Here is a 12,955-nt window from a genome sequence, read left to right on the forward strand (position 1 = left end):
GTGCCAGTGCCTGGGCCCTGAGACTAGACAAACCATGGCCATTACTGAGTTAGGTCGTTGTAGTCTTTGGTATGGAAAATAAATTCTGGCACTGCCAATCACTCTAGATTGTGCCAGTGGCATCTCTCGTGTGTGTCACATGTTCGGTGTTAGGTATTCCCTTTACCTACAGAGCTGTACAGGGTGGTCTCCTTCACTCAGTGTGACAACCTGCATCTTCACCATCCTTTCAGTGACGTACTCTTCTTTTTGGGACCGAGGTATGACTTAGAAACTAAAGACGACACAAGGCGTCTGCTTGGGGCTCTGACAGAGCACGGATAGACCGGTTTGAGTCGGCCATCTTAAGGAACAAGGTGCTCTCAAAGAATGAAAACAGAGTCAACCCGGATTCCTCTGCAGTGAAGAAAGGGAACCCAGCTCTGCTTATGGCAACCCATAGTCCTGTGACTTTATATACGTTTTTATGTTGTTTTTTTTAAACTGAAATTTGAGGAACCCAATAACAAAAAAAGCTTGCAATAACAAAGAAAAAGCATTATCTTTCGTGGAGGATAAAAGGGGATTACTAAGACGCCGCCACGCATGGGTCATAATAAATTCTTACACACGGCTAAGACCACAACCCTATCTAGCAGCTCATTTCCGATTGTCTTTAAAAAGGAGATTCATGGCATACATATTTGGAGATCTTTGTTCATTAGACTTGGCGCCTCCTGGAAAAACAAGCATCAAACAATGGCATGTCGTTTATGTGGCTATCACACTGAAACTCTGAGCCACTTGCTGTGTGTCTGTGAAACTGTGAAATCAGAAAGAAGAAAGCTGCTGAGAACAGTTTTTAATGATTTAAATATCCGCACCTGCAGACAGGCGGCGACAAGTTGGCTGGGTGCCGCATCAAACATTTTAATATGCAGGGGGGTAAAATTTATGATAGCGGTAAAAAACTTACTTATAAATGTGGGCAAAGACTGAAGGCTTGGTGCCACAAAGGAAGTATGTGGAATTTTAAGAACTGAAAAAGTTTTTTAAATGAAATGTGTTTTATATGCTTTATGGTTTGTGAAAACCAAATAAAGTTATTTTTGACTGACTGACTGCCAATAACAAAACCGATTTTTTATGTAATTATTTATACATTGATTTACAAAAATATAGTTATTGTTTGTCATTTAATATCCAAGGTCAATGGTCGTATACAATATTAAACCATAGATTGATGGATAATACCACATTTGACCAATTCTTAAAGAGATTAATAACTTGCACCATTGACACAAATTGCATAACATTTTTTGGGAAATCCAAAGTTCCATCCAAAACACATTTCACCGTTCATGGGCTGATTTCTCAACACTCTATGTGGCAAAACTCAATTAAAATAAATGACACTTTTTATACATCATAGGAAATTAGCCAGCAGTAACCTGAATTATGTCCATGTGACAACAAATGATCGAACCATCCTAAATTTGAACAGGCAAATAAATGTCTCCACCGACGGAATCTACAGTGGCATTTCAATACTGTTCACTGGAAGACCCAGTCAAAGTTGATTCTCTTCATTTTCCGAAAGTGCTATTCAACCCTATTAGGGTATACACCATGCGGTAGGGTCTGGCAGATGTTTCCCATTACATACTAAGTAGCAATACAACTAAGTTGGACACAAAATCGAAGTCAAAACCCAGCGCAAACTCTTTCTTTGCACCTAATGTTCACTTTCTACATATTACTTTATTAGTGAAACTTGTGCCGTCAGACTAGTTTAGCACAATCAAATACTTTCAGATCCTAATTGCTTTTGAGCTCAGCCATACTCGCGCTACAAAGGAACCAGACTCGCCAATAAGGGAAGTAAAACTAATTCTTGAAGAAGTTGAACATCCACAAAAAAATTGCAGATTAAATTATTTTAAGTTTTATGGATATCAGCTGAAGGTCTGCGTTATAAATTTATGAGAAGTTCTTGACACTCCCTACGCTTTTATCCTGATCTGGCCAGACAACATCTAGCACGAAGGTGGAACACTTGAGAGAGAAAAGTCTGGGAGTTAACACTTAAAAACTGATTTTTGGAGGGAAGAGATGTAGGAAAAAATAGATCGGAATTTGGGATAATGCCTGATCACTACAGTACGATCATGTATTCTAGAAAGACATTCACGAATGAGGGTGCAGCCCGAAAATTTATCTAGATTATTAGAATTTTGATAGTGACTGGCATAGCTGTACGTGCATCTTACAATGAGATTTGGACTTTCCTTTGGTAGCATTATCAGCACGTGCTGTACAGGTATTTATGTATTTCTAGCTTTCGGCATAAAGTTCATCTCATTCCAGCATCAGGTTCTAATTCTCTTTAGAAGTAAGTCCTCAAAAGATAATGTAGCTCCAGAAAAAATTACACTGAAGCTGACACATGTAAATAACTTTTATGAAGCAGTGATATTATTGTGGTCTTGGTAGCACTGTCGGGCAACTCATTTCATGAAAACTCATCTGGATCTGTCTACTTCTTCGAAAATTAAGAAAACTAGTGGTACCAGGAAAGGGCAACGCCTGAAGGGAACAGTTTTGTGGTGGTTAAGAATATGGTATTTGGGGCCACATGTATTGTTCGACTGTGCACTACAGAGCCGCTTTGCTAATTAGCTAAAGTATAGAGTGTTTGCGCTAATCTCTTAAAACTGAATTATATTCCAGTTATGATTTTAGGGTGGACAAATATTAAGGTGAATAGCCTGCCTAAACCAATTTACTTGTTTAACTGATGAATCTTCAAAAGATTCACATTGACCATTGCGTTTTTTTATCTCCTAGGATCTGAAAACCTAATAAGGGTGGCAATAAAATCTGAAGCTTGGCTTTATCTGTGGTTGAGCAGCTAGGACTCCTTGATGTGCAAGGATCCTCTTGCTGTTCAATTGACCTATCAAATGATGGGCAATTTAATTTACTATTTCTCATTTTAAAATGCAGAGTTGGAATGTATATCCATATTTGACTTGATCATATTTACTTTTCTTTTTCCTTGAACCTTGTCTACGGTTCAATATAGAATACCCTACCATTTGTTAGTCTTTGAATGTTTTGTTGGTATAATATACAACGTTGTTGAGAAATAAAGCTAGGTTTCACTCCCCCCCGCCCCCCCCCTGTGTTTCTGGCACTTAACCTACCATTACTCATTAATAAATCACTCCTTGACATCTGGAAATTAGTGGGATGTTTAATATATGAGTTAATATTTTTAGAGTAAGCAGTGGTTGCAAATCATTCTAAGAAACTGGGATGGAATATGGAATTCAATGAATGCCCTTGCTTTAACATATGCAGATTTACCCTGCGTTGGGTATCGGCCATAGAGTTATTCAGATCATCTAAGTATGGGCACTCCAGTTATGACGACAAGGGACATGGATTATCACTGGAAACCTTTCTGCTGCCTTCTTATTCGTCATATCCTCCATTGGATCGTGATCTTCGCTAAGGAGTGATCAATTGACTTGGGCATCGAGAGGTAGATTTATTATTTATTTATTTATTTAGCAATTTGTATAGCGCCTGGTGACCCGAGGGCATCCCCGCGCTGTTAACATTGAGTCCTACTGAGGGGGAGAGAGGTGGAGGGTTTATTTAGGGAACAAAAGGGTTTTGAGTTTTTTCCTGAATGTCAGGTGGTTGGGCTCCAGTCTGAGGGAGCGTGGGAGAGAGTTCCAACCAGCGGACGCTTTGACAGAGAAACGTCGGCCTCCAGTACGTGTTCTCTTGAATTTAGGGATGTTGGCCAGGTGCTCGTTCTCAGACCGTAGGGCCCTTGGTGCAATGTAGGGGGTGACCAGACCGCTGAGAATCGCAGGTCCCGATCCATTGATTAGTTTATGGGCCGTGCACATGGCCTTAAACTCTACCCTTTGGCGGACTGGCAGCCAGTGCAGCGCCTTAATGGCGGGTTTGGCGGATACTCTAGGAGGTACACTCATGATTAGGCGGGCTGCAGCGTTCTGGGTTCTTTGCAGTCTTGCTAAGGTGGCTTCCGGCGCACCTAGGTAGACCAAATTGCTGTAGTCTAGCCGTGACAATATGAGGCCCTGTACTAGTAGTTTCCTGGACACGGGCAGTAGGAGGGGGAGAATTTTGCGAATAGTTCGCAGAAGCCCAAGACAGTTTCCGGCGGTTTTGGCCGCTTGGGTCTTCATTGAGAGGTCGGGTTCTAGCCAGACTCCGAGGGTCTTGATTTCGTGTTTCGGGGTGGGGATTTCCCCGAACACGTCTGGCCATATTGCCGGGGGGATGGTAGCCCATTGTTTGCCCATGAGCATCACCTCGGTTTTGGAACCGTTGAGTTTCAATGACGATTCACACATCCACCCGTGGATTTCGGTGAGACAGTTTGGTAATTTGTCTGGGTGGTCGTCAAGTTGGGAGAGGGAGACGACCAATTGTGTGTCGTCAGCGTAACTCACGATTTTTATCCCGAATGGTGTTACCACATCTTCCAGGGGGGCCATGTACACATTAAAAAGTGTGGGGCTCAGGGAGGAGCCCTGAGGAACCCCGCTGGTGAGTGGAAGTGTGGACGAGTGGAATTCGCCGTCCCAGACCTGGAACGTGCGTCCGGTGAGAAAGGACTCTATCCATCTGAGTGCCATCCCGGTGAGCTCAGACACTTTCATGGTTTATTTAGACCGTATTGGATATATCTCCATTCTCATTAAATAAGACATTATTTACAAGCTGTTGACCGGTCTGGAACATTCTTCTTTCATATTGGTCAGGAAAGGATAGGCTTAAATCCTTGAGTGTGGTAGGACTTCTCTGCTGTTGTTATGCTCTCTTTATGCTCTTCAGCCTGCCTGGTATTATGGAAAGTTCCGGTTTTTTTTCGATGTGCTTTTGACTGCTTATTAAGTGGTATATTATCCATTGATTTTATGATAGTTCTGTTGGATAAGTCATTTCTAATACATAGGTTAATTTATGCAGCTCATTTCATAGCTAGGAAACTTAACACCCCTCTCCTGCTCTGGTCAATGTGTCAGTGGAAAGAAAGTCATCTTGTGAGTGTTTGTCTTTCAGCACAGTACCATCATCAATAGGTATTGATGCAAAAAAGTGTTAACTTTGGTGTTTATGAAATGTTAGCCATCTATCCCTATGACGTAACCTTTGCTTGGCCTGCTATACCTATAATTGACGCATTTCCCTGGTGACCAGAGAATAAATTGACTATGTGGTGGAGAAAGAGGGTTGGCATTTACTCTTTGAATCTCTTGATTGATAGTTATTGCAGTGGTATTGTGCTGTTGATGGGTGTTTGTGTGAGTGATTTCAGCAAGACTTGGTTATTTGATGGAGGCTGGGTGCCTAGTGGTTTGTCTTAGCTGCACAGGGCATTCTGTTCCCAGTTAATCATTATTGTGAATGAATGTAATCATTGGCCCTGAAGGTGGAGTCAGATGATGGTCAGTAAAGAGCGGATTCCTCGTAAGATAAATGTTTGTTGAACACACAAACTGGAGAATTTCTCAAACCTTTCCACCTGGCTTCCTCTTTCAGACCTCGGCCTCAGCTCTCCTTTGCCTCCTGATTATCTGCTGCCCGGTCATGAAGTGAAACTTGGTTGCGCATAGATGAGCACTTCAATATCTCAGAAGAATTCTGCACAGAACATAGAAATGAGATCTGTTGTTAAATAATGACCCATGTCCTCCTTCATCACAGGGCAGAGCACTGGAAGCTGCTGGGCAGTCTGAAGACCACAGTGGAAGGGCTGGTCTCCACCAACAACCCCAACATCTGGGTAAAATATGGCGGGCTGGAGCGGCTTTGCAGGGACATGAACAACATCCTCCACCATGGACTTTCTCACGATAAGGTACTACTTGCAGTGGTTCTGATGTCTATCTCTTTCTGTCCAGTGAAGCTGGTGCAAGCATCTTTTGACTGTTTTGGTTTCGTAGTGTTGCAGCGCTCACAAGGAAGGGCAGCATAATTCAAACACTCCATATTGACCACCGCACATAAAGATTTTCAGTCAGTCAAATTATGTTTATTTCAGATTAGACACATCCATAAAAACAACAACAAGAATAGAACATTTTTTTAATTTTATTTTTTGTAAGGATATTGTTATGGTTTTTATTAACTTAAACAATAAAGCATTGATCGATCGCTTGTATTGTGTTTTGAATGTCAGTCAAAGTACTTTATTTCGGTAACATACCATAAAAAGGCCTTCCATACACAAATAAGCACAGCAAGATAACACAATGAAACTGGTAATACTATGTTAAAGTCTCATGTAAATAGTTCCTGCAGATATTAAAAACATTGGTTAAAACACCAAAATGTCAGTTTATAAAAGTATCTAAAATTGTGTAAAAATTGTATAAAAAGTGTAGCACCTCCTAAAAAAAAAAAAAAAGGTACCCCTTAGAGCGAGGTATGGGCTTCCAGCTTTAGTATTGCACATCTCGTGTACCACATAGATTGGAGGAATCTTGCTGTGGCAAACACTATCAGGGGGGTAGTGTCGTATTTGAGAATCCTAAAAACCTCCCTGTAATCCCTAAAGCCCCTAGCCCTACATAGCTGCAAAATCCATTTCTCCCTTGCCCTGGCGTAGGTGGAGCAGAAGAGAAGAACGTGCAGATCTGTCTCTCTGCCGCTCGAACACCCCGGGCAAGTACTCGCCGTTGAGGGGGCGTTCCGCCATTTGTGCATTACCGCCCTCAGTGGCAATGAACTGTGTCTGAACTGGATAAAGAGTTTCTTAGCCAAGGATGGCTGGATATCATCCAGAAGGACTTCAAAGAGGGGATAAGCCCTGATATTCAAAAAAGTATCCGTTAACCTGCCCATCGAGGGATTACTTGTTGTAGACTCCAGACGGTACCTCCTTAGAGCGAGATTCAGTAATTATTTGAAAAGCAATGGGCAGGAGTCTTGGGGAGACGACCACAAATCTCCTCTACCTAATGCATGACAGAGGTACTAGATACAATCCAACCAGGGAATTTTCCCCGCAGTCCCTCTCCGCAGGATGTCTCTCAGGTCCTCCCTATCGCTCGAAAGCTCAGGGGTCGCCCAAAGACACCTCCAATACAGGAGAGGGTGATTTGCTACGATCTCCTGGATAGGTGCCAAGCCCAGATCCAACCGCATCAGAATCAAGGGCGAGCTCATAGGCAAACCGAGGAGGCGCCTAATAGCATCAGAGGGGCGGCTGATGTATGGCCCCAAAGCTCTATGCCATAAAGCGCACCCCCTCTTGCCTGGGCCTTATAGATCTCGAGAGGCGGGCTAAGAAGTTTCAATGAGGTGTCATTAAAAACCTTTAAGATCCCGCCCGATGATTGTGCCAACTGTAGGTTGGCCCTAGCCTTGTGGGACCCCCAATCCACCTGGTCATTGAGTGTAACCCCCAGGTACTCAACGGTGGACACTCTGTCCAGCACCGTTCCGTTCATATGCGGTCGTGGGCAATTGGCCAATTTGTTATTGTAGACCATGAACTTTGTTTTGGAGATGTTAATCTCCAGATTTCTCAAATGACAGAAGGAGCAAAATGCCTCTAATGTGCGCTGTATACCCCCTGACGATTTTGACACCAGGAGAGTATCGTCGGGGAACATTAGGGCAGGTATCCGTCTCCCCGCTAAACTCTGAGAGTCCAGATCTTTCGCTCCCGAGAGATGGTCTATTAGCCCATTAAGAAAAAGGGAGAAGAGGGTAGGAGCCAAGACTCACCCCTGTCTTACTCCCCTCTCGACCGGAAAAGGGGCTGACAAATCCCCACTCCTCCCATACCTCACCCTAGCGTATGTGCCCTGGTGCAATCGTTTAAGTAGGTGGCACAGATAGGGTGGCGCACCCATCCCCAGGAGAAGGGCCCACAGCTTATCCCTATGGACCAGGTCAAACGCGGACCGAAGGTCCACAAAAATCAAAAACAAACTGCCCGCTCCAATAGTGACAGTCTTCCAGTAGACCAACTGTAGTCAAAACAGTTGGTTTATGGTGGAAACCTTTGCACGAAAGCCCTTCTGAAGGGAGGTTAGGATGTGTTGGTCATCTATCCAACTCTGCAACCTTGATAACAAAAGGCAGGCAAAAATTTCTGGAGGACATCGATCAAACTTATGGGGCGGTAGTTGCCCGGGTCGAGGGGGGAAGCTTTCTTGTGAATGGGGTTTATTTCGGCTCCCAACCAGGTTTCAAGGATCTCCAAACCCTGAAAGATGGCATTGAAGTAAACACAGATATAGGGGGCCCAGACCTTTTGTTCGCTACAGTAGAGGTCTCCAGGGATCCTATCCAAGCCCGGGGCTTTCCCTAATTTCAGACTTCCAAGGGCCAGCCGGACTTCATGGACAAAACAAGGTGGGCAGACCGGGGCCTGGACTTCCGGGAAAGCCAATTCTGGGGGGCAGGTTTGCATTACGGCCTCCTCATGGTGATCACTATGGCCAGATGAATACAGGGGCCTAAAGTGATCGAGCCAAGCGTCTTCACTAAGATTAGGAATGATGGCAGACTTCCCCTCGGCCGACCCAACTCGCTCAAGAATCCAGAATGACCTAAAATCACGGGTTCCCAATGCCGCTCGGATATTATCCCACCTGGTGGCTTCCCATTTTGAATGTCCATATCAAACAGAAGCCACAGAGTTCATAACAGTTATAGCATCTTAGGTGATAGTGGCATGTGCTGTATAGCAGCTCACAGAATCATTATTGATAAAGTGCTGGTGTGCAGATTCCGAAAAACAACGTTCTCAAGTTAAAGGTCCAACAAGGGAATTTATTGGCGCCAAGCCATTCACAGATGACAAAGGCGTGGATAGGCAGCGTAACATATTTCATGTAAAGTGCAGCGTGAAAGGTCTCAACACTTCAAAAGGGGCTGGATAAAAGATTAAAAACAGAGTATCTAAAAGTGGTAGAAACCACAGAGTTTATATCAGTTATGACAACTGAGCTAGTAATGGCATTGACGGTTGCTCCCGACCGGCTGGATTAGTGAAAAATACCTGCTCCCAAAGCATCCAGGCATTGGGGCTCCTCTCATGGTCAAAACCCACAGTTGATGGACAGAATGCAGAACAATGTCATACATTCACCCCCGTACAGAGATCTGGGCCTAAATCCATTGTTTTTTTGCACTCCACACCACCCCAGTTCAGACATTGCCATATGCAAATCAGTCTGACCCTGTGCCTCATGGGACCAGTCCAGCCCGAACTGCCAAGCCATGCCTTTTTGCATTTGTCACCCCGAGTGGGACGGGTATGCTCAGACGTGAGTCCCGTGCTCTCCATGCCACTGGAATCAAGCTATTCAGGCTGATGAGGGCTGGAAGCCCGAAACCGGTCCTTGGATGCTTGTTTCCAGTCCAGGGAGCACCTGGCTTGGCAGTTCGGACTGGACTGTTCCCATGAGGCACAGGGTCAAGACTGATTTCCATATGGCTGGGTTCAAACTGGAAAGGCATGGTGAGCAAAAAAGCGATGGATTTAGGTCCAGATCTCTGTACTGGAGTGACTGTAAGACATTGTTCTGCATTCTGTCCATCACCTGTTATTTTTGCGCTCCTCTCATGGTCCCCAACAATGTGTGCTGTGGGTGCCCTTGGTGGGCACTGGGGTGCCCACATAAGACCGGGGGATGGGGTACCCGAGACCTGAAGTGGTTCAGAGAAGGAGAGCACCCACCTTTCATTCATTAGAAAAAACCCTTGGGGGATGGTTCACCAGGGTTGTAAAGGTTCGGGAAGAGGGTGCTAACCCACTTCCCCCATTATGTTTTTAATGTCATATAGGAGCTATGAGATTGGTGCGCCTCAGCCTGTGAGCTCTTCTGTAACCTCTGTGGCAGTCCAGCTCCGAGTCACTAAACTCTATCTTTTTGGTAGCTAGGTCCTCGGATTGTGCTGTTGCTCTGGCTTCTGATTTTTGAACCCTGCCTCTTTCATGTAGCTTGTATTCTCTTTCACAACAATTGGCTGAAGATCTACTTGCAAAGGGGTCGAGTGGAGAAGTAAAGGGAAGTGGCATGCAGAGGCGCAGATTATTTTAAATGCCAATGCTCAAAAGTGAATTGTGCTGATATCAGTCACCTTATGTTACCTTATGAAAGGGTGGGGTTAATCACCACGTTCACTGCAGGGGGGGTCAGGCTTGCTAGGCACACCATCGATGTATTGTTATTTTTTGAACTTGTATCTTTTTGATACTTTACGTGAACATGTGCTGTTGAATTTATTATTCCGGTGTTCTTTTTTTCAACGAGTGTTTAAATAGAGAACCCTCCCCATATGCCCTTGAGGGTTTCTGGCCCCTGCCTCGGTGCAATCGGGGGCGTCGGTTCCATTGGTGCAGCAGGTGCAGTGGCGCCGGGGCCCAGAGGCCTGAGTGAGCTACCGTGCCTAGATGATTGCTCCAATTGGCCGGAGGGGACATTTCCTTTCTCGCACTAGTACCATGAGACAATATTTACAGCACTGGGGGCCTGGCTGTTCGAGGGGGGTGGGTCCGCCTACTCAGCTGTCAGTGTGGGCCTGTCTGTGTTAATGAGGCGGGGTGGGGGCGTTATTAGCCGAGCCAGGCCCAGGATGCGAGGGTGAACGTGTCCTTCTGTCCAGGAGCACACACCTCGTCGGCGCTGTGCACTCCCGCCGTTGTCACGGGCCACAGGCGCGGGGGAGAAGGGGTTGTTTGTCCTCCTTGTTTACATTCCTCGAAATGTCACGGATTGTGTTTCCGTGCCGCGGCCGGCACGTGGTGCTTTCCAGAATGCAGTCTGTGCGTCTGTCCTTGTCTGCCTGTCTCCCCTCACACCCAGCCCATTGCTGTGCCTAACTCTGCCTCTCTCCCGCACAGGCCTACAACTCGGAGCGGGACTACTGGCAGTTCGTGAAGGACCTCCGCTGGGTGAGCCCCGGCGCCTCCGGACACCTGGACAAGGTGAGTGACTGACTGACTGAGGGAGGGAGTGAGTGCGACTGTGTGCGGTGCACCGTGAGGTGGGAGCAGCCGGGGCTCCGAGTGGGGAAACTGAGAACGTTTACATGGGGTCCTAGTAACTCTTGTTATTCGAATCGCTTAGAAGCCGAGGAATTGATGTCTGCAGCACTACATGGCATATAGTGTTCTATAAACCATGATTGTTAAAGGATGCGTTATCTAAATTCCCCAATCCCCGGCGTTTGGGAGACTCGACGGCTATGGCGGCACAGCTGTGCAAGAAGGGAGTGCCTTACAAGTGGTGCCAGGGGTTAGGGTGTGGCCAGGCAGGACGTTCAAAGATGTCTGCATGTTTGGGGGCGATAGGGGTAGGTGGAAGAGCACATGGATGTCAGGTTGAGGGTGCTTTTGGAAAGCGGGCTATTGCACTGTTTGCTGGAGCGCAGATGACCAAAGGCCCAACTACCAGGACGTGTGGACTCTGCTCAGGCGAGATCTGGGGATGGATAAAATGCACAACACACCCCATTTCTATTTTTTGTTTTCCCTTTCATAAATTATTTCCCAGAGCGGCAGCTCCGTCGAGTGAACCAGGACTCCAGCTCCCACAATGCACCGAGTAGTTAAATGAGACTTGATCTCACAGTGGGGCGGGTCCTTGTGCTACCTATGCTCTGGTTCCCTCCTCAGATAAGTCTATTTAAGGCTGGAGGCTGCTTTTATAGGGTCCTGGCTAATAAATATAACATGTTCTTTACACTGCCGAGTGATTACGTCCCTTTCCTGCGAGGTCGCCATCTCTGTTGATTTTGTGGCCAGGTTGGCCCACATAGTATGGACAGGACACTCAAGTCCGTCAATGCTGGCCTGAATGCAGGCTTCCATATCCAAAATTTGGTAAGGTAGTTCAGTGGGTTTGAGCGCCTGTTACAGAGTTACCCCCAGATGCATCAAGCATCCATTTTGCGATTCCTTATTAGCAAAAAATAACGATTTGCTAATAAGGAATAGCAAAATGCTATGCAAGAAGAACTCGCTTAAAAATAGCGATTTCTTAAAATTCCTTAACCCCTTTAGTGCTCATGACAAAGCCAGCTCGTCATGGGCATTACCTGCGCTGTGCTTATGACGAGCTGGCGTTGTCATGTAAAGAGGGTTTTTTTTTAATTTTCAGCGCACAGCGGGAAATGCTGCAGCACTCATAGTGTTAATTGCGACTCGCAATTAAGGAATACCTCCCCATTCATTCCTATGGGCCTAGCGACTCATAGGATGAATGGGAAGACATTCTTAATTTTCGATTCTCAATTAGAGAATCGCAAATTGAGATTGCAATTTCAAGGGTGCCAGGCTGTCAAAAGGACACCCTGTTGAACCCCTGAAATCTGCATATGGCTACATCTTGCACACACAGATGCCCTAAGGGCATGTTTGTGTGTAAAATGGAACTTTGAAAAATGCACTTTAGTGCAAATTACCATGAAGTTCAACTTCATGGTAATTCGCTATTTTTTTTACTTTAATGCATTGCATAAGGAATATCAAATTTGAGATTCCTTAAATGCAAGTAATCGCAATTTTGCAATTTCTTAAATTGCGATTTTTGCATTTGGGATGATGCATCCCAAATGCATAAATACCGGTCGCAAAGGGGCAGATTCTGAGAATCTGCCCCTTTGCGAGCGGATTTTAGCTTGATGCATCTATGCATTAGTCTTCTAACCTGCAGGTCTCAGGGTCGAATAGAGGCTAAACTGACCGACCCTTTCATCCTCCCAAGACCATTGTAAGAGTACCACTGGCGAGGCAACAGCTCCTACTTTTAAAATCGCCAGAAGACGATTCAGTTTGTGAGGACACTGAAGAATGACCAATAATTAACTAGCGTGGCCGCCAATGGAGCGCTTTATACCCTTGCGATACTCAAGGAGCTGATTAGGAGCACGTATCATTATTACGAATATTGACTACTTTACAGCTCAC

The 12,955-nt window shown here is 45.4% G+C and overlaps 1 protein-coding gene across 4 annotated transcripts in view; it reads left to right on the forward strand.

Moving 5' to 3' along the window:
* RUBCN (rubicon autophagy regulator) overlaps window positions 1-12,955 on the forward strand; it is a 198,151-nt gene that overhangs the window by 69,009 nt on the left and 116,187 nt on the right. For all 4 annotated transcript variants that reach the window (XM_086944543.1, XM_086944541.1, XM_086944540.1 and 1 more), the window contains exons 2-3: window positions 5,731-5,884; window positions 10,889-10,972. In XM_086944543.1, coding sequence (XP_086800669.1) covers window positions 5,731-5,884; window positions 10,889-10,972 — 238 coding nt within the window. The remainder of the gene's footprint in view (window positions 1-5,730; window positions 5,885-10,888; window positions 10,973-12,955) is intronic.

The sequence above is a fragment of the Lissotriton vulgaris genome, chromosome 11 (assembly GCF_964263255.1).
Source record: "Lissotriton vulgaris chromosome 11, aLisVul1.2, whole genome shotgun sequence".
NCBI classification, from domain to species: Eukaryota; Metazoa; Chordata; class Amphibia; order Caudata; family Salamandridae; genus Lissotriton; species Lissotriton vulgaris.